Here is a 21,589-nt window from a genome sequence, read left to right as displayed (position 1 = left end):
AATTGCACCAAAAAATAATAGCAGAAGGACTGTTAAAGAGAATTTTAGTCCATAAGCAAAGTGATTTTGAACCTTTTTTATTATTATTATTGCCTCAAACAAGATTAATAACATTCTTACAAACAAATACAACACAACACGTTATTGCAATCATACAAAATACAGGGACAAACAAACAAACAGACATTTCTTCCTTTTACATTCACATTTAGCATACAATTGAGTTGAAAAGTATATTGGGGACATTATTTTTTAAATAATTTCTCCATAAAATTTTACAATTTCATTCTTTTTGTTATTAGTTAACGACTTTTTAATGACTCTATGTCACTTAAGAATACTTCACATTTAGTTATACAATTTGAACATTTCTGTTTATGAATTTAATATTTACCAGGCAAAATGTAAAAGTTTACAACATATTTAAACATTTTCATACATTTTGTGGAGTATTTTAAAGTGTACCTCTTTAACTTTATTCAACATGCAAAATTATATGGAATTAACCATGCCTCTTTCCAATGAATATCAGATATCTGTGCGTTCCCACTAGAAGAGATTTTATGATTGAATTGAAAGATTCCTCTAATATTTGTATTATTACAAGAATGAGAAAATTGTTTAATACCATCAACTATTAACTCAGGAAGTTTTGTTACATGACTTCCAGAAATGAGGGGACTTTTCATTCAATGTATTAATCCATTTGGAATGGCTTTTACAGCTTTCTGAAACTCTTTATGAAATTCTTCATAAGTCAACAAGTTTCCACTTTTATGAGACATAACAAAGTATATATTTTTAAGAGTTACATGAAAATAAAGACTTATTCCTAGAGGTAATGACACAATTGTTCCAAAGAAGCATTTTGTGAGGAGAGAAATTATGGTGAAAACAAATTTTCCAAGCCAATAACACTTGCTGGTAAAATTTGGAAAGTTGAATTGGTAATTTCCCAGGCAGGTAGTTATATCTTAATCGAAAAGATGAGCCTCCAAGCTTTTTGAAGATGAACTGCGGAATAAAGAACCATATTGAGTTTTCATATCTTTGAAAATTTCATAAACAGTTCAGTTTAAAAGTATTGTTAATATCAAAAATATCTACCATCTACAATCCACCATCAGCTCTTTTGCCTGATAAAATGTCCTTTTTTAATTTGTAATGTTTATTAAAAAAAAAAAAAAAAAAAAAAAAAAAAATCCAGGAAAGTTTTATTAATTTCACTTGAGGGAGAGAGCTGAATAAACAAATCTGGAAAGGAAAGCGAAACTATTCCAAACATAGAAAGATCCCTTTGTAACCAATTATTCATAATAGTTTTTTAAGGCATAAAATTCAATTGTTCACAAGTATGCTTGTTTTAGGAAATATAAATGCCAAGGTATTTATAACACAGTCCTTTACTGTTATGTTTACTGTTACTGTTTTCAATAAACTGATCTGTTGAATCATTTATAAATAATATTTCAATTTTTTTTTAAGGTTTAACATTATTTTAAGTATTCTGGGGCCATTTTAACTTGGTTTTTATCTCTCAGAAATAATGCTGTGTCATCTGCCAATTGAGAAATTTTGATATCTCTATCAAATATTTTTAGACCTTGAATGTTATGATTATTTAAAAAAAAATTGATAGAAAGAATTTCAGTCTCCAGTACAAATAGAAAGGGAGAGATAGGACAGCCCTGGCGTATACTACGATGAAACCCAAATTCTTTGGAGGTTCCGATATTAAAAATACTGCAGCTATTAATATATTTATAAAACATTTCTATAATATCAATAAAACTGTTACCAAAACCAAAAGCTTTCAGTGATTGAAGTAAAAAAAACATGTTCGATGGTGTCGAAGGCTTTACAAAAATCTAACAACAAAATGAGAGCTCCAGAATCAATTTGGCCAGAATAGTCCAAAAGGTAAAAAATGAGATGAAATTGTTATTACTAATGTGCCTATTCTTCATGAAACCTGTTTTGAGTCTTTTAGCATAAACTAATGCCTACAGTTTGTAGTCTACATTTAAGAGAGTTATAGGTCTCCAATTGTCTATATTTAGAGCATCTTTATCAGGCTTAGGGTTCAAGAGATCAAGCCTTACTTCATAGTTGTGGTCAAATCCTTTTATTTAATACATTCCTTAAACTATAAGAAGAGGGGACCTTCTAAAATCTTCCAAAATTGTTGATAAAATTCAATTGAAAGTCCATATGGACCCGGACTTTCCCCCTTTTTCATATGTTGGAGTGCAGATAGTAAGTCCTCTTTCCTGAGGTCAGAGACACAAAGGTTTTTGAAATCATTACTAATCAAAAGGAATAAAGACTTGGATATCATCAGTAAAAGATTTACAGGGGTCATAATTAAAGTCAGACTGATAAAGTTTTCATAAAAGGAGCTAACAAAATCTGAAAAAAGTTTAGAATATCTGCATAAGGTATTATTAATATATTATGCTGACAAAGAATTTCTTCTAAAATTTATTTTTTTCAAATGGCAAAAACAGGCTGTATTGAGTGTATTCCACTCTCCCTTTTCTATCCATCTAGCTCTAGAACGCACAGAAGCACCTTTTGTCTTGCTAGTATATCCTACAAGTCATTGAGGTTTAGTTTTAAAAACTGAAGTTCATATTCCTGTGTTTGAGAGAGTATTTGAACTTTCCAGAGATAATCAATTTAGCCTAATAATTCTGTTTCTAAGCGGTCTTTATCCTTTTTTAATTCCTTCCTTCTTTTAATTGCCAACTCTCTCGATTTGAATTGAAATAACTGCCATTTAAACGCATAGCCTGACTTCTCTGAATTAAAAATATTGGAGACAAAAGTTTCTATATTTTTTTATAAAGTATGTATCCTTTAATAAAGAGTTGTTAAATTTCCAATGGAGGGAACTGGATTTACGAACAGTCTGTAAGGATAACTCAATCAGAAAGTGATCTGAAAAGGCAAATAGTGGGAGATATTTTGAACATGTTGTAATAGGCTAGGCTAGATGAAATTACAAATAGGTAAATTCTTGATTTTAAAGACTTAGACGCATTACTCCATGTATATTCAAATGAATTATTGTTAAAATAGCGCCAGCAATCAACTTAAGATAGATCTTTGCATAAAGAGTCAATAATATTACAATATTGTTTTTTTTACCTTTTTTTATTTTTTATTATTATTATTTTTTATTTAGATAAATGACTTACAAACGTTAATTCCAGCAAATCAACATACAACTGCAATATTTTACAAGACAAATATCACACCTTTAGACAAAATGACAAATCATAACAACAACATAAAAAAATAAAATAAATAAATAAAATAAATAAGTAAATAAAAAAATAAATAAAAAAAATAAGAAACAGCAAACAGCATATTACCTCCTTTTTCCTAATTAGACATTAAATATATATATATATATATATATATATATATATATACATTTTGTGAACACAAAGGGGACATTACAGTATCAAAAATTTCTCCATAAATTTTAACAAAATTTCGTTCTTTTTATTTTTAACTAACTTTAACGATTTCTTTAGCGATTCCATCTCGATTAAGAATAGACTACATTTAGGTATGCATTTTGCAAATTTTTGTTTATGGATGTAATATTTACCATGCAGGATATAAAAGTTCACCACATATTCAAACATTTTGCTTCTATGTGTGAAAGAACATATAACATCTTTTAGAGATAATTTATAATTCACCTTTCTTGGGGCAAAAAGAAAAAAACTAAAACAAATGAGCCAAGTCTTCCTCATGTACATTACAAAAAATACACTTGCTGTCAATGTCCATTAATTTTGATAACAAAGCTTTACATGGGTAGATTTTGTGAAGTATTTTAAAGTGTACCTCTTTAACTTTATTTAGCATACAGAATTTGTTTGGATTTAACCATGTTTCTTTCCAACGAATATCATCAATTTGTGCATTCCACGTTTTTTTTTTACCTTATTCAACACGTGTACGTACTACGTTGCGTCATCAGTGCGCGACCGCGGCATCAGAATGCTGACATGGCCGCCTCTACCGAGCTGAGACTCACTTTATGTATCTGTCTTGTTTTTATCCTGGGGTTTTCTTCGGTTTCCGCGCTCATTGAGGGACTGTATTGCGGGACTCAAAGCTGTTATGACGTGCTGGGAGTCTCGCGTGACGCCAGTAAAGCTGAGGTCGGGCGCGCGTACCGCCAGCTGGCCCGGCGATATCACCCGGACAGATATCAGCCCGGAGAGAGCGACGATACCCGCGAAACCGCGCAGCAAAAGTTTATGCTGGTCGCTACTGCTTACGAGACACTCAAGGTAATCCTTTCAAACCAAATTTCCATGCTGTTGTTAGGAAAGTTAGAGTTTCAGTGAAGTCAGAATGCGCGTTAACGGGATACGGATACATGCAACCTACTGACTATTATTCAAATTAACGTTACTAACTTCAATAGTGGTGCTTGTGTATCCAATAATCCCAGGTTATCTCAGTTATTACAACAAACCTTTCCTGTCCAATCACTGCTAACGTTACTGCAAATGCGGTGGGACAAAAGGTAAAAATTGTAAAAGAGATTTATAACTTTTTTTTTAAAACTCATTACAACAAGATTAACTTTATATAGATTTACCACAAATCATGCATTTATTTATTTCGGTTAATGTTAATTTAATTAATATTGTCTATTGTAAAATCTTGTTAGTTCTCATTATTTCTAAAGCGTTATTTCACTTTATTTGAATATTAAAATAAATAACACATGGACAGTTTAATGAGCGGCCAAAATTACAATTTAAAATCATAGCAAGCATTTGAGCCCTGAAAATATAGAAACATTAGCGATACTGTCAGGAATCACAATGTAAGGTGTTTCAATGTTTGACTGACTGAATGTTGACTCTTCAAGCTTTAACAAATAAAAACACCCACCCACATACACACTTACTTGTAAGGTTTTGTCAATCCAGCATCTTTGTATTGAATTTTGCTTTGTTGCATTTTGAAGACATGGTAAAAATGCACTACACACCTAGCGGAAACATTCTAAAACTGTACACTTAAAGACTGTTACCATTGACTGGAGCAGATTCTAGGCTTTGACAGTTAGAGAGGAGCACAAACCTAATGACTGAGTCAGTCCACTGTACGACACACACTTAATGACAAATTCTGCCAAGCCACCAAAAAAAACAAACAAACAAAAAAAAAAAAACTCACAAAAACCGCAGCATCTTCTAGGGCCCAATGAAATCAGTTTTATTCTTTCCCAAATTCTGTTTTTTTTTTCTGTTTTAATTCTCATCAACTCCTTTTTAATGGTTAAATGTAATTGTATTAGTCAAAAAGCATGTCTAATTAATTAAAATAATAAAACTTATAAATTTTCACAACAATTTATTAAAAGTTTAACAATTTACATTTATGTATAATAAATGCCAACCAGTGTTGCCAAGTCTGTGGTTGTTTTTCATGTCTGCAGGTTGAAGCGACAATACCAATAACGTGATATTTAGCCCCTAAAATGCGAATTCTACCAAGTCAACCCTGCCAATTTTTATCGGGGAACCTCCTGGAAACGTGATTGGGCTAGTTTTGGACTAGTTTTGAGAAGCAACTGGGCAGAATTTGTTGTGAAAACCTGGCAACCCTGATCTGAATGCACGTGCTGGAGACATACTTCTAATCACAGGAACGTCTTTACTGATGTGATGTGTATGAAAATCGCATTCGATTTTTTGCACAGCCCCACTTTACAGTTCTGTGTATGTGATGTTATGCTAGTTTTACTAAAACGGTCAAAAGCTCATGAAGTGACTCTCATTGCAGTTCTGGAGATGTTCTTCATGTGTTTACATCCTCATTTAGTTACTATCTTTAAATTAATCACTCATAACGTTATGGTCAATTGGCCCCCTCATAATAGTGTTAAATAATCGTGATTACAATATTGACCAAAATCGAGCTGCCCTAATGTAATGTAGACAAAAACGTTTATTTTGGAATTAATCGCTTGATAGCACAATGCATATCGAAATAAAATAACTTGACTGCAGAAAAATGAAACCATTTAATTTGAAATGTTAACTTATGAGTTAAAAGAAAGAAAATAAATCACAACAAGAACAATGTAGATTTTTCTTGTGATCAAGGATTTATTTTTTGGACAATTACAAAATGAATGTTGAATAATGTTTGAGTGAATGCATCTGCACTGCATAACCACACAATCGCTGGTGTCAGTCGCAAGTATTAAATGTTTAAAAAAACTAGGGCCGGGACTTTAACGCGTTAATTGAGATTAATTAATTACACAAAAAATAACGCGTTAACTAAGATTAATTAATTACAGAAAAAAAAATCCCGCGTTTTTAATAACTTATTTTTGCACCGCGGAACGTTTCTCACTGGATGAGCGTCAGCGGACCGATTATACTGAAGCACCAACTAGCGTTTGCATATCACCGCAGCAGCACATTGAGCCTCAAGTATCACCTCAGCGCAAAACATATAGCAGCTAGCGTGGACTTTTACACTTTATGTTGAACTATGTATTATTTTGTTGGTGCAACAGTTTATGTTGAACTCTTTATTGTTTTGGCCAAGGTTATTGAGAGTTGGAATTAGTATGTTATGGCCTCTGAAGCAACAGAGAGATGTTTTCTAATAGTCAGTGTTTCCAATGTTCTGAATGTAATTGACAGTATTGTGTTTTACTTAAAAAAAAAACACTTTACAGAAGGTTCCAGCACCTATAAGCTTCCTGAATTTCTGAAATGTACTATTTCTAAATTGTTTCTACATATGCTATTGCTACACTTCATGGCAAAAATTTCACTGGTCTGCTAGACTTGGTTGAACAAAAATAAACAATATTTTGTTGCTTAAGCTTATGTATTCAGTCATTATTCAATGGTATAATATAAATCCATGTGAAAAAAATTACTTCTCACTGTTCTCAGGTCAAATATTTATATGCGATTAAAATGCGATTAATTTCGATTAATTAATTACAAAGCCTCTAATTAATTAGATTAATTTTTTTAATCGAGTCCCGGCCCTAAAAAAAACCTCCTCTTGGCAATGACTGGTTCTTGAATTCTATGATTATACTCTTTAGACACAACACACTATGCAACTTTCTGTCGACTGCATACAGCGACTGGGCACAATCCATTGTCAAGACCGAATTACATTCCTAATCAGCCTGAAAATTGTGTAGTGTGTGTTCTTGGCTTTAGTCATGACAGCTAAATAGATATCTAATATTGTGACTTTCAGGATGAAGAATTACGTAAGGACTATGACTACATGCTGGACCACCCAGAGGAATATTACAGCCACTACTATACCTACTACAGGAGAAGACTTGCTCCCAAAGTAGACGTTAGGATAGTGATTCTTGTAACTATCTGTGCAGTTTCACTGTTTCAGGTAAGTACACCACTCATCACAAAATGGTCTAGTGATTGACAGTTGTTCATACATTACCATTTTTTTTATTTTATTTTTTTTTATACATTTAATTTTATTATTAAAAAAGCATGTCTAATTAATTAAAATCAGGAAACTTATACATTTTCACATACATTTATTAAGTTATTAACAAAAATTACATGTTTAGGGCCCTATGAAATGTTAAAAATTTTTCTTCACCATATGATTTATTGTTACCTAAATCTGTGTTTTAGCATGGCTAATTATTTAAATGCATGAAAACAACTTAATAAAATTTTTTCTTACAGTAGCCTTATGAAATGTTTTTTTTTGCTCTCAGAAATCCTGTTGTTTAATTTTTCTAGTTATCAAATGAAGGCATTAAACATTAATTTAATTTATCTTTTAATTACTGAAAATTAAGCAAACAAAATTTTTTGGTAAACAAGAGGGATAAACTGTTAAAATTAAAACATGGAAGAAATGTTGTGTGATTATTCCTTAAGAATAATGTTTGTTTCTTTTTAGCAGAAGTAGGCTATATACACTCTGCTGAACAATAGTAATACATTACTGGCGAATACTTGTCTTTAAACTAAACCACTTTTATTTAAACTTAACCACTAAAGACTTTTATTTTGAAGGGTTGCTGTGAATACCTTTACAGTTCTGTATATGTGATATGACGCTAGTTTTACTCAAATCAAACGGTCAAATGTTCATGAAGTCACGCTCAGAACAGTTCTGGAGAAATTGTTCATGTGTTCACGTCCTTTTTTAGAGAGACAGCAGACGCTGAAATAACGTGAGTGTCACGAACGCTTCCGCACCATTCATTAACAGAGACACGCAGAACATGCAGGATTCAAATTTAAATTGACTTTGCCAGCTTAATATTTACTGATACTAGTCAATTTGACAAATACATGACATTAAACTGTGAATTCAATTTTTAAAACTGGATTCTGCGATTCCGTCCGCGTTTTTCTGCATCATAGTGCACCGCGTTTTTCAAAAATCAAATCTAAATGAATGGGGGAATCCTGAAATCTCAAAAACTGCTTGATGAAATCGCAAGTAAATTACATATTTTTATGTAAACATTTTTTTTCTAAATATCTTATTTTGTGTCCCACAAAAGAAAGAAATGCATAAAGGTTTGGAAAGATATAAGGATAAGTATTTATTTATTTTACATTGGCTCAAGTAGGGATGTCAACGATTAATCGATGATCGATTAATTGTCGATAAGAGATGCAATCGATTAAGGCTGTCGATGGTCGGTTAACCGATTCAATGTTGGGCTGCGTGCGGCTCATGCGCACTCAACACGTGCGAGCGACTGTGAGTGACGGTGACGATATATAAAAGCATCATCATTCATTCACAATGTACAAATTAAGCTTTTAATGTGATTTAAACTTTAAAGTACATTAAAATAGAAACAACATAAGTTATTCAACATTAAAAGCAAGAGAAATGTAGTTACTAATCATTTCATCAGATAACTGTTTTATATCGTGCGCTTTGCAGGGCTGCGGGACACAGTGACAGGACAGGTAGTCTATTCATTCCTACAACTTGTTAATTAATTCCTACGAATAATTAATGTGGCAATTGTCCATGTTTCATTAATTGTGTTCCCTAAATAACCCATGATTTAAGTGAAATAAGGGAACAAATTAATAAATCGAACGAATTCTTAATTCATGAAATCTTTAATTTCCCTTCCCATGTTTACCACAGTAAGAGATGCGAAAACAGTTATTAAAAGCGAAAGATAATAAAATAAACCTGGGAAATTAGAGGGTTAGACTATGAAGATTTAGGAAAAGAAACAATGCCTAAATATACTGAATTTGTGGAAATTCGTGACCAACCGACAAACCAGAACAAAGCCGCGTAAATGAAGACTATGGGGTCCAAAAGCATGGTCGCGATCTAACATTTTCCAGTTAACCTATCATTCCTCTAATAAACAAAGCTTTTATACCACACTTGTCATAATCAGATCTTATAATTTCTAAATAAATAATTGCTGGATTCAAAACAGCGATTAATAGGCGCTGTGACCGACACATTCCTGGAGCATTCACTGCTGTCACTAAACGGTGACGTTGAGCATCGTTCACAAGTTTCTGCATGGACCTGACTAGGGCACAGGTTCTAAGCCCTGGGACAAAATGGGATGCTTTAAGGAAAATGTATAGCCTACTAAGTAATAGGCCCAACATAAAAATAACAATTTGTTTTCATGTTTTTTTTTTTTTTTTTTTTTTTTTAAATAGGCTATGCGAAATATATCCGACTTAAATAATTAAGATTAAGGGATTTAAAACAGAAGTGTGGGCGTACCATAAATTCACGCACAAAAAAAAAAGGATGACAACGCATTCTGTTTGTTTGCTTTATTTTACAAGAGCACAAATCTTCTGTTTTTATTGTGAGTGTGCACAAATGAAAGTAAACACTTTTGCGGAAAATATATATATTTTTTTAATTTCTCAGCTGTTTCGATCGCGCTGGAGCCTGCTGCACACGTATATTCTAGCGATTCAAACTTACATCGCAGTCTGTTCATTATCAAAATAAAATGTCAACTAAACATTAAAAGGTTACACTGGTCAGTTTAAATAGACCGTAGTATACCGGTCCACTCTGCTGTTATGCCAAGGACGTTTTTGCTCATATGAAGAGGATCATCTTTTCCGTCTATATGCGAATGCGTGTTAAGTACAAGCCTAGTTTACATTATAAATAATAGTTTAACATTCAAATACATTGCGAATATGGAAACATTTCGATTTGTGCCGAATGAGACATGAGCAATAACCTCCAAATAAATCTAGCCAAAGCCGCGCTCGCTCATCCTCGTCTGCACGCATGCACTGTCACCATGCGCGTAATTTGCAGGGGGGTTACAGGGGTCATGACCCCCCCAAAAATCAGATCCAACTAATATAACCCCCTTAATATCATAACATCATTCAGATTAAAATAATATGAAATATTCAGAATGAATACTTTTGTTCGTTTTCTTTATTAATTTCATTTGCCAGCAAGAAAGATAGTAGCTATCATATTTTAAATAATCTGTAGTGTAAATTAGCATGTTACCTTTTACACAAGAAATTTATTCATATGCCGCGAGTGTAACCCCCCCAATGGTAGACCCAAAGTTACGCCCTTGACTGTCACGATCTAATGCGCTGTATGCCGGATTTTTAAAAATCTGACATTTTCTAGGACAGAATCCAGCAGGATCAAATTAATGTGAGCAACAGTGTGTTTTGGTGCAGCAGCGCCGATGTAGTTCACTTAATGTGCAGCGCAGTCACACGCGCTCCACATTTCGGATAATTTTATTTTAAATACAATAATGTCAGTTGAAAACATTGCAATTGTGCTTTAAAATACAACAACGAGCACCACAAAACCATTTAAAGAGGCGCGTTCAGCGTTCTCCGTGCGGGATTGGAAACTGTCAACAAAGTAAAATGACCTCAAAAGTATGGCGCGCTCTCTTCATTTTATCAAATGATCATAATCGCATCTATTCATTTTATAATCCTGCTACTAGCATCATTTTATTCAGACTAAAACCTCTTTAATTCAAGTGAGAAAGCGTTTTGTGTGTGTGGCTTTTGCACATCCTGTCATACCGCTGACTGCGTGCCTGCAATAGACGCATTTTGCAGTATTATGGTTAACGATTAATCGATTAATTGATCGTTAATTTAAACGACGATCGATCATGGAAATAATCGAAATTTGACATCCCTAGGCTCAAGTAAAAAAAATATAGATGTGAATCTTTACCCTATTTTTAATTTGTTTATTTTTAAAATGTTTATTTGGATGAATGAAACACTTTTTATCTTTATTTTATTCGCACCAACATTATTTGATTTTAACATTTTGGAATAATGTACATATATAGCACATATTTATTTAGTCTCACTGGTAAAGACCTTTTTTTAAAGAGCCACACAGATGGGAAATCAAAAATTACCAGTATTACAGTGTATGGTGTAGCTGTCCATCAGTGTAAACAATGTGCAAAGTAATTAAACCAAAAAGTACACGATTTATAAAGTTATTGGCTTCTAAAGTAAGAAGTCGACTCTGAATCGCTGAAATGAGTCGTTATAGATTTCAAATCTTTTGCCCATCTCTATGTACGTCACTAGGAACACTTTGCATAATAATCTCCGCCTACCGTCTTGGGAGAAACAAAACTACTCTGACCTGCCCCACCCCCCCACAAAGACGCTCTGGTTGGTGTGATAGCATCATGTCGAGGAGACGGTGTGTTTTTAATTGTAAAGGCAAGTTTGTTTTATTTTCACTGACAAAGAATGAAGATCAGAACCAATGGCTAAAATTCAGTTTTACCACAATACCAGAGCAGTAACGTTACAACAAATACCTTTTGTTGTGTTCACAACATTTCACTTTTCTAATCAAGTTCAAGGTGGGATTTTCAAAGCGTTTGGCCATAAAAGAGGGTTCATTACCAACTTTATTTGGACCAACAAGCATCTCCGAATCACAACGCGAAGTATGATTATGAAGTTATGTGTTTGTTTTCTCCCGAGCGTCTTATCAGTATGTGTGCTGTCTGCAGCCTGTCTGAGCTGATCTTCATTTACAAACATGTCATTAAAATGAAGTGTAACTCCGTGAATACTCAACGCAGAGACATGAGAGAGATATCTATAGAAAGCTTGACATGTCTTCTTTAAAACTAAACAAGTGCTGCTAACAGATATTCTGAGATAAAGTAATCCATATGAAAACAACGCGATGTCTGTTTTTCATGTCTCCCTTCATTATATCTAATGTGACCACGCCCCCGAGCTGAACGCGGATTCAGATTCAAACTGAAGCGCGCGGCTTGAATACACCCACACAGAAGAAAAAGCAGCGAGACTGTTCAAGTTTTTTATTTTACTGTTTGCTTCGCGGTGAGAGGAATAAGACATAATTCACCCCAAAAAGATGCTAACGCATTGTTTACCTTGAAGTTGTGTGCGGAACAACCAATCAAAACTGACTATGTTAGTTCACCAATCAGAACACAGAATGCTACCGAAAGGTGGGGTTTAAGGAAACTGAATCTTTTGAACAGCTTCGCTTGAACCGTTTGGGGATCTCTGAGAATTGAGGTAATTTTAAAATGATATTTTGACAAAATGACAATGTTTTTTAACCTGGGATGGATTTAAACCTATTGTACAGGACTTATAAACAGTGATAGGAAGCTTAGATTTTTCATCTTACTGGCTCTTTAATTTAAAACCAAATTTAAAAACTAAAACAAATCCTGAACGCTGATTAAGAAACATCTCATTGAATGTGTGTTGATTTTGTTGTTTGGATTGTAGAATTATGCAGTTGTTGCCTTTGGTTACAGTTAATCTTTTCATTTAAGACCAGTTCTATGAAGTTTCAATCCAATTCAAAAACAAAAGCTAAATGCTGATGTCTGTACCACCTGTTTGTATTGAATGTCAACTACTTACTGTGCAGTTACTGCCGTTAATTCAGATGGTTATGGTTCTTGTTTTCAATAGCCAAAAGCCAGTTTGGCCTATTAAAAACCAAATAAACCTTGTTTATGCATACTTTCCTTTTCCGGTAAAAAAAAATCGGTATTGGAATCGGCCATGAAAAATCATGATTGTGCGTCCCTACCTTTTACATAGAATTTGTAAGATCCTTAAGACGATCGAGGATGTCTGAGGGCAAAACAAATTTGCATACTCAAGTTTTGCTGGGGTGCACATCTTCGAAGGAAGGAAGGGTTCAAGTTATTGATCAAACTTGCAGCAACTCAACTGCTTGGGGGAAAAATTTATCATTTATTGTTTCCAAGCTGGTGCACAGAGCAGAAGGCTGGGACAAGAACAGGAATTCAGCTATTATTTCCTCATCAATATGCCAGCACACTCTCTTGACAAATGGTTGCCACTCATTAGTAACAGGATTTTATGTGTTTAAATTACTTTGCTTGAACACAGAAAATGGCATGATCTGTGTTTCTATCCAAAGCTACCAATTTAACTGGAATTGGATTCTCATTAACATTTGTGAATAAAGTTTCCATCCAACTTGTCAAAGAGAACAAAATCGTCACTTCCTGATAAACTGGTACTAAATTTCATTTTTTTAAAAGTAGGAGAAATCACTGAATATAATAATTTTCATATATAATAAATTACTTGCAGACAAAACACAATAAATGCAATCATTGTTTTTAAAGTGGATGTTTGGGAATGATGCTATTTAAGACCATTCTGGGAGACAATTATACAGAAATTCTTTGACTTCGCTCAGGCATTTCAGAATGACCATGACAATATTTTGGATGCTCTGCATTGAGATCGATCTGTTTGTTTTGTCCAGTTAGTTTGTCCCAATTTCGCAAGATCGCAAAGACTTTTTAATGCGCATGGATTAAATTATTAATGCATTTCCATCTCCCATTTTTCACATTTACAAGTCAAAAACCACCTTAAGCGAGCATAATTTTTTTTTATAAATTTTAATTTAAATTTTATAAAAATTATAATTTTTTTTTTCAAAATTTGGAATTTCCATCACTCAGTTTCTCATGTAATAATTTAAAATGTGCATAACAGGGTAGATGGAAACATAGCTACTGTTAACTCTGAACTCTGTGATAGTCTTTATGATTGTAGGCAAATGCTAAATGAGGATGTCACAAGATCCACTTTTATTTTTTTAATTTTTTTAAGGTCATTAACTTTTGTGTTGCAGCGAAATTAGCAGGAAGCACATGACAGGATGATTTGTTCTGAAACTCCACTATTATGCAATTAACTATTGCAAAGCAATATTACGATTACTGAGTAAGCACTATAACCACTTGACATTCACAAAGCAGAGTTAAATGATTTGCCTAGACATAAATGTATTTAGGTAGATTTTGAGGTGCATTACCTTAAAAAAAACCGGGATTGCTTACGAGACATTTTTGACATTACAGCTGCTCGAGAGCAGAGAAAATGAAGCACTGCGTACCACCGTTGAGGTCAGAAACTATGGCAATGCAGGAGTGTCAATCAGCCCCTGTGGCCCAGCCCTATAGAAATGTGATGTCACATTGCATGCAAAAAACGGCAGGCCTAGTGAGACTGATTTTATTGAATGGATTTTAAAATATAAGGAGTGGGTTAATTTTTATCATTGTTGGCGGGTTGTTTTAACACAATGCCAACACACATTTATGTCCAAACACCATGTAAAAGTGGATTTTGCATAATAGGTGCCATTTAAAATACTGTGAAGCTTTCACCAAATCCTTCCAAACTACTCTGAATTGGATGACTTTCACTAAACTTGCAATAAATATACCATCTTTTTCCAAAATGTTAAGATCTGTGTAAGGATAAGATGTGTTAAAGATATATAGATATCAAATATAAAGTCCTTCAACAAGCTACTTTGCTTATTTGTGTGTTTCTGAAATGTCTGTGCTGACAGCTTGTTTTCTCTAATCTTATCTTACTGTGATTCAAATCAGACCAAAGACAATAAGCATAACATGTTTTTCACTTAAATGGATGTTCTGTATTTTATTTCAAAAATATTTATTCTTTAAAACTTTTTTTTTTTGTAGATTTCATGATACTAGGCATGATACTAGGCAATATTACCATCTATTGTTTTCAGTGTTTGAACTATTGAAAAAAAAAAAAAGAAAAGAGAAAATAAAATAAAAAATAGCCTCATGTATTACCATGGTGTAACCACTAGATGCCTGTATAACCCATTGCATTTAGATATGTATGCATATATATTTGGACATTATAAAAAAATGTATTTGTATATTGTACTTTAAAAAAAATATGTAATTTTTCATATTTCCCATTAATTTACTTAGGATTTGCCTATGAAGTTCACCATTGTTACCTTTTATTTTTATTTAAGACCATTTAGCCTTTTCCAATCATGTCAATGGTTTTTGTGTCCATATAGCAAGTGCCACAAAAGTCACCACGTTTTGTTCCATTATGATGTTTATTCATATCTATTATTGATTGATTAATCAAGTGGCTGTTTTTGAACACACATCAATCAATTAAATCTGAAGAGCAATGGATATTTTAAACAAACAAGGGCTATCAGCATTAAAACAAAGAACTGATTGATAGCAATGCTCAAAGAAGAATTCGGTTTATGAGTAAAAATTTACCCAAAAATGTATTTTACCCACTGTAGGCCATTTCTTTTTAGATTCCTTCCTAAATGACATCTGCCCTTGAACTGATGTTCAAGTTCCCTGCCATAACAAGAAGTCTCATTGTGTGGCATGTTAATGTATAGAATATGACTCATAGATTCAGATGTTAGAGTCAGAACTAACAATTTTATAAACAGATGTTTTTATGTCTTTGCAGTATTACAGCTGGTGGAGTAGTTACACAGAAGCCATCAACTACCTGATGACGGTTCCCAAATACCGCATCCAGGCTACTGAACTGGCCAAGCAGCAAGGTCTGCTGAATAGAACCAGAGAGAAGGGCAAGAACCGGCGCTCTAAAGAGGAGATCCGTGAAGAGGAGGAGCAGATTATCAAAGACATAATCAAGAACAAGATAGACATCAAAGGCGGCTATCAGAAGCCCAATGTATCTGATATTCTGCTTTTTAAAATCATTCTGTTCCCTTACCATTTGTGCACCTATGTGGCATGGAACTTCTCATGGTTTTACCGTTTCACTATTCGCCGGGAGGAGTATGGGGATGAGGAGAGACTTTACATTATCCGCAAGTACATGAAGATGTCACAGGCTCAGTTTGATAGTCTAGACAACAGCCTGATCGAGACTTTCCTCAAGCAGCAGCTCTGGATCAAAGAGAATTATGAGGTTTGAGAAGATTTATTTTATTTTATAGCGTTGATTCCACAAAATAGAGCAGTGATGAGTGATGACTTTTTTTTGTAGACCAACCTGGAAGTTACCATCCTCCTGGATTCCTAAACAAAATTCCAATAGAGTTTCTAGATTATTGCAGAAAATAAGACCAGTGACCAACAAACATTTATGATTCTCATACATTTGGTTCGTCATTAAAAACTTCACAAATGAAAGCAACTTTTATGAAATGTTGAAGTCTAAATACAATATGCAGATGTATGATCTATTACATTGTGACCATCTACCTTAGCCCGCAAAACATTGGCCATGTGGTGAGGCACTGATCCAATGAGATTGAGATAGATAGGTCTCTTGGGGTATCAACGGGAGGTCCTGCGGTTCCTATACATTGCGGGGTGATGCTGATGTTATTAATATTGAATCAAATAGTCGAATTGGTAATCAAATCAAATTTTAAGCTTGTGAATGAGAATTGAATCATTAAATTTATAGCCTCTGTTGGTAATCTGCGTATGTGCGCTTGGTCATCGACTTGATGCACCAGAAATCTTGAATCTTTCTACCAATCATCAACGGTCCAATCTCAATGATCTTAGGCCCGTTTCACCAATCATCAACGGTCCAATCTCAATGATTTTAGGCCCGTTTCACCAATCATCAACGGTCCAATCTCAATGATTTTAGGCCCGTTTCACCAATCATCAATGGTCCAATCTCAATGATCTTAGGCCCGTTTCACCAATCATCAACGGTCCAATCTCAATGATCTTATGCCCGTTTCACCAATCATCAACGGTCCAATGTCAATGATCTTAGGCCCTTTTCACCAATCATCAACGGTCCAATCTCAATGATCTTATGCCCGTTTCACCAATCATCAACGGTCCAATCTCAATGATTTTAGGCCCATTTCACCAATCATCAACGGTCCAATCTCAATGATCTTATGCCCGTTTCACCAATCATCAACGGTCCAATCTCAATGATTTTAGGCCCGTTTCACCAATCATCAACGGTCCAATCTCAATGATCTTATGCCTGTTTCACCAATCATCAACGGTCCAATCTCAATGATTTTAGGCCCGTTTCACCAATCATCAACGGTCCTATCTCAATGATCTTATGCCCGTTTCACCAATCATCAACGGTCCAATCTCAATTATCTTAGGCCCGTTTCACCAATCATCAACGGTCCAATCTCAATGATCTTAGGCCCGTTTCACCAATCATCAACGGTCCAATCTCAATGATCTTAGGCCCGTTTCATGCATTGTTGCCAATGGTGTGCAGTTAGTATGGGGACCTGGCTGGATCGTCGGCTACACAGGCCTATATGCCGAAGGCTGCGATAAACTGTGATAAATTTCCCTGCTGGTGACCGCCATTTCCAGGATCCAAGTACTAAATCGCCGTGCCATCACAATTTGTCCTTTATCAAATTCTGATAAGTCGGCAGCTTTTCCCATCTTGACACTGAACACTCAACTGATTGAAAACTGGTCCTTGGTTGGTTTATACACTGCTCTTTGAATTGCTCCTGTGGCACCATTTGGTTGCCAGGTGCGCTTATTGCTCTTAGCTTGGGTTGGTCATAACGTTATGGCTCTTTAGTGTATAGAGAAGCACCCTTATTCTCCTTATTAAGTCAAATGGTGATTTACTACTTGTCATGTTATTAAGCTTGAATATGTGGTGTTAGTATGTTTGTGTTGAAGGACTCCAGAATAACTGGTCTTTCTGTGTTTGATATATTAAGACCTACAAAGAGGAGCAGGAGGAAGAAATGAAGATGAAGATGGCCACAGACTCACGATGGAAACGCTACAGGCGTTGGATGAGGAGTGAGGGGCCTGGACGCATCACTTTTGCTGATGATTGACCTCACTTGAACAGAGAGCCATCCCAGATGCACGTCCAGCCTGAACAGCCTGAGCTCATATGAGTAATGACACATTGCTCTGTGCGTCCTTGTTTACAATAGACTGACAATGTGCATGTCATTTACAAGACTGCCTTTCCTCATATAAAGTCTATAAAGGCTTTTTGATTGTGCTTATGGAGGATCATTAGATTTTTCTGTCAATGCATAGGACGAAGAAACTGTGTAATAACATTGTGTGTTGTTTTACCAGGAGAAATATTATCACAGGCTGAAGAAACCCAGTATTATAGTTTGAAAAATGCCTCATTTCAAACACTGAAAGGCTTTGTGTCTCTTTCTTTCTGTCTGCTATAAATGTTACGTCACCCGATGCTGTGCTTGTGCCCTAAAGCATTTTCCCCCCTCTTTCTTTCTTCCTTTTTTTGCATGTATAAAATCACATCTAATTCATCCAGCTTTAGTAATGAAATAACATTTTATGGTTTGGTTAGCAATACTTGTTTACCTTGTAGTAATTCCTGTTCATGAGCATCCTGGTGACATCCATGATATCACTTTAAAACAGTGCAGGCAACAGGTTGTCATGCAGTAGATATAACATTTTATCAGTAATTTATCATATATTATTATCTGTGCATTACCAATGATGCACATAAAAAGGTCTATCCCCCAATGACTTTTCATTGATTTAAGGTAGTATGTATTTGACTATGTGCCTTCAATGAATGCTTGTAATTGGGGTGTCACGATAAATCGATTTGTTGATCGATTCTGTTTTTTTTTTATTTCAGAATACATCCTGATTATTTCCTGAATTCAGAAAATTGCAGAATCAATCCACGATTTATCTTGACATCCCTACTTGTAATTTTCTTAATTTCAGTGGAATTTCAAAATACATTTTTCCTCACTTGTAAGGATTAATTTTCCTGAAATCTGTCTAGGAGAAACAATGCTATTAAAATATATTCTAGAAAGTACCACAAAAGGAGATTTTTGTTAACTATGTCCTTGTCACTGTTTTCCATGCAGTTTGAGTATTTCCAACAATATGTAACAAAAACTAGACTTAAGGGTAGAACAGAGAGATCACAAATTGATTGTACAGTGTTTTAGCCAACCATGACTTTTCACTGCAATTTTTACGTAAAATTTAGAGGGTCAGATGCATTGGTGTTGGACTTGCTGTTCATCCAGATCACCAACTGAGGTCACAATAGCAGTTATTAGAAAACCATATTGAATGAAGGGGAAACCATACCGTCTTAAGTCAAAATCTCAGTGTCTTTACACAGTTGCAGAATTCATACAAAATGAATAATACTCAAATCCGTCGTCAAACTGGGCCTTGTTTGTAAAACAAATATCTTCAAAATGCAGGGAACAAACAAAAACACTTGCACAACTCCGTCGATGCTCTGTAAAAATAAACTTCGTCCACTGGTCCCTTAATGTTTTTTTTTGGTAATCTGTGCAGGGTTGTCTTGCCCTCACAACCAAAAACACACTTCTTTTGTGACATTTCGCTCTCGCTCTGATCAGTGAATGTCTCTGCTCTCAGTGCTCTGCTATACGGGAGCGCGCGCTCTTCCGGCAGAAGTGCCCTTAGGACCCATATAAGGAAATTCCGCTCCATCTAACGTCACACAGAGCCATACTCGAAAAAAACTTTCCGAAACTTGTGACAAACCGGAAGGAGTATTTCTGGAATAAAAATACTCCTTCAAACGTACAACTTAATTTTTGAAACTTTGTCCATGTTTAGCATGGGAATCCAACTCTTTAACAGTATAAAAAACTCAGTATGCATGAAATAGCATTTCACCCCCCCCACTTTAAAGCAAATAGGGTCCTGGTTTTCCCTGTGTGAAATCGTGTCATTTTACCTTAGATTTGAGGCAGTTGCAAAGCTGAGCATCCCAGCTTCACTTTGTGTTTACTGAGGTTCAGTGACTATAATGTGAATAATTGTGCTACTGCAGAGCCTGAAAGAGTGGATTTAAACTATGCATGGTTATTGTGAATTCCTAAAATAAAAAAGCATTCATGTGATAAGGATATTATCAAGCAGCAAAGAAGCCACAAACATATCCTCTGCTATATTTATATTTGTGGTGCCAGTCATGTTTCTGTCTCCAAATCATTTTTAATTGTTCAGGATAATTATACTCACCCATATGTTTTGTGCATGCTGTTACTACTGTGTGTGTCTGTAGATTATAGGCTGTGAGATTATGGTTGATGTTTCAGTGTTTTCTATCTTTTTGGGAGGATTGAATGAAGGAGCATGTGTGTAATCAGGATTAAAGTCTCCCTCTCTTCTACTGAAATTCAGGTCACTGGCAGGTCAGTATACTAGCACAAACACATAAATCTGTAAAAAACAACTCATGGAATCTTTGAATGTTTATTTAAATGTAGGTTAAACAACAAATGCATTTTAGCATATAAAAACATAGGATATGGATATGTTACAAAAAAAATATCATACTAAAATGGAGAATATTAACAAATAAATATTTAACTACTATAATGATAGCAACCCTAGTACAGGATGTCTTAAAAATTATGGATTTATTTTTTACGATGAAGCACATGAACACATCTTTGTATCAATGCACTAAACAATTCATATACTGTCTAATCTATTCCATGTATTATATATTTTATTGTTTATTAAATGAAGCATGAGGGACCCCTCCGTGCTTTATGTCTGCATCAATCACTTTTAATTTTGAGACCACACCTTTCCCACTGTCAAATAATATCTTCTAATTTGGGAAATAAAATATGTTAAGTGATGGGTGTGTGGAAGCCCACTTTCTGAAGTGCAGAAGGATTACTATTATTATTTTATCATTAATGCTATTCAGCCTATGAACTGTATTCACAATACAGCATGAATTTTCATACCTTACTGTTTACTGGGGTGTTTTAACAGGGAACAGTGGAGCACGTCAAAGAAAACTTTTACCAGCGCAAGTTTCAGATTTATTTCTCCCAGTGATTTTCTCCACTGGCATTTAAAAAGACTTGAACCAAACCAAACAGCTGCAAGATGAATCACAGCATAACAATATTTAATTGGACTTCCTTTGAAGTTCAGAAAAAGTAACGAGATTGTGTATTTAACATATTGTGACAGGCAGAATGATGCATGGCTCAAAATAAGAGAGTTTAATGTTTACCCCTGAAGTTGACTTACTTTTTTAACGCAGTAATGGTGAATGGAGCACATGCTGTGATGATGGGGAAGTGTGAGTCAGGGTTCTGTGTTGCAAGGGCCCCATTACCTTTCTCGATACTTTCTATTAAATTTGCTCCATCTTTCCTTTTCGGCTGCAGCTGGAATCATGTACACCATTTC

At 34.6% G+C, this 21,589-nt stretch overlaps 1 protein-coding gene across 1 annotated transcript; it reads left to right on the top strand.

Annotated features, from left to right (window-relative positions):
- Positions 1-3,984: 3,984 nt before the first annotated feature.
- On the top strand, positions 3,985-19,210 carry dnajc25 (DnaJ (Hsp40) homolog, subfamily C, member 25). Its single transcript, XM_052557413.1, has 4 exons — positions 3,985-4,313; positions 7,276-7,428; positions 15,858-16,328; positions 18,097-19,210. The coding sequence occupies exons 1-4, from the start codon at positions 4,026-4,028 to the stop codon at positions 18,217-18,219; spliced, it is 1,035 nt and encodes a 344-aa protein (XP_052413373.1). The 5' UTR covers positions 3,985-4,025; the 3' UTR covers positions 18,220-19,210.
- Positions 19,211-21,589: the final 2,379 nt, after the last annotated feature.

Source organism: Carassius gibelio, chromosome B5 (assembly GCF_023724105.1).
Source record: "Carassius gibelio isolate Cgi1373 ecotype wild population from Czech Republic chromosome B5, carGib1.2-hapl.c, whole genome shotgun sequence".
In the NCBI taxonomy this organism is placed as follows: domain Eukaryota; kingdom Metazoa; phylum Chordata; class Actinopteri; order Cypriniformes; family Cyprinidae; genus Carassius; species Carassius gibelio.
This window is presented reverse-complemented; position numbering and strand designations above follow the sequence as displayed.

Bases quoted from the DNA above. Each gene is read 5' to 3' on its own strand.
- dnajc25 (XM_052557413.1), top strand. From the start codon at position 4,026: ATGGCCGCCTCTACCGAGCTGAGACTCACTTTATGTATCTGTCTTGTT. The intron at 7,429-15,857 runs GTAAGTACACCA...ATGTCTTTGCAG, and splicing joins GTGCAGTTTCACTGTTTCAG to TATTACAGCTGGTGGAGTAG. The intron at 16,329-18,096 runs GTTTGAGAAGAT...TGATATATTAAG, and splicing joins GGATCAAAGAGAATTATGAG to ACCTACAAAGAGGAGCAGGA.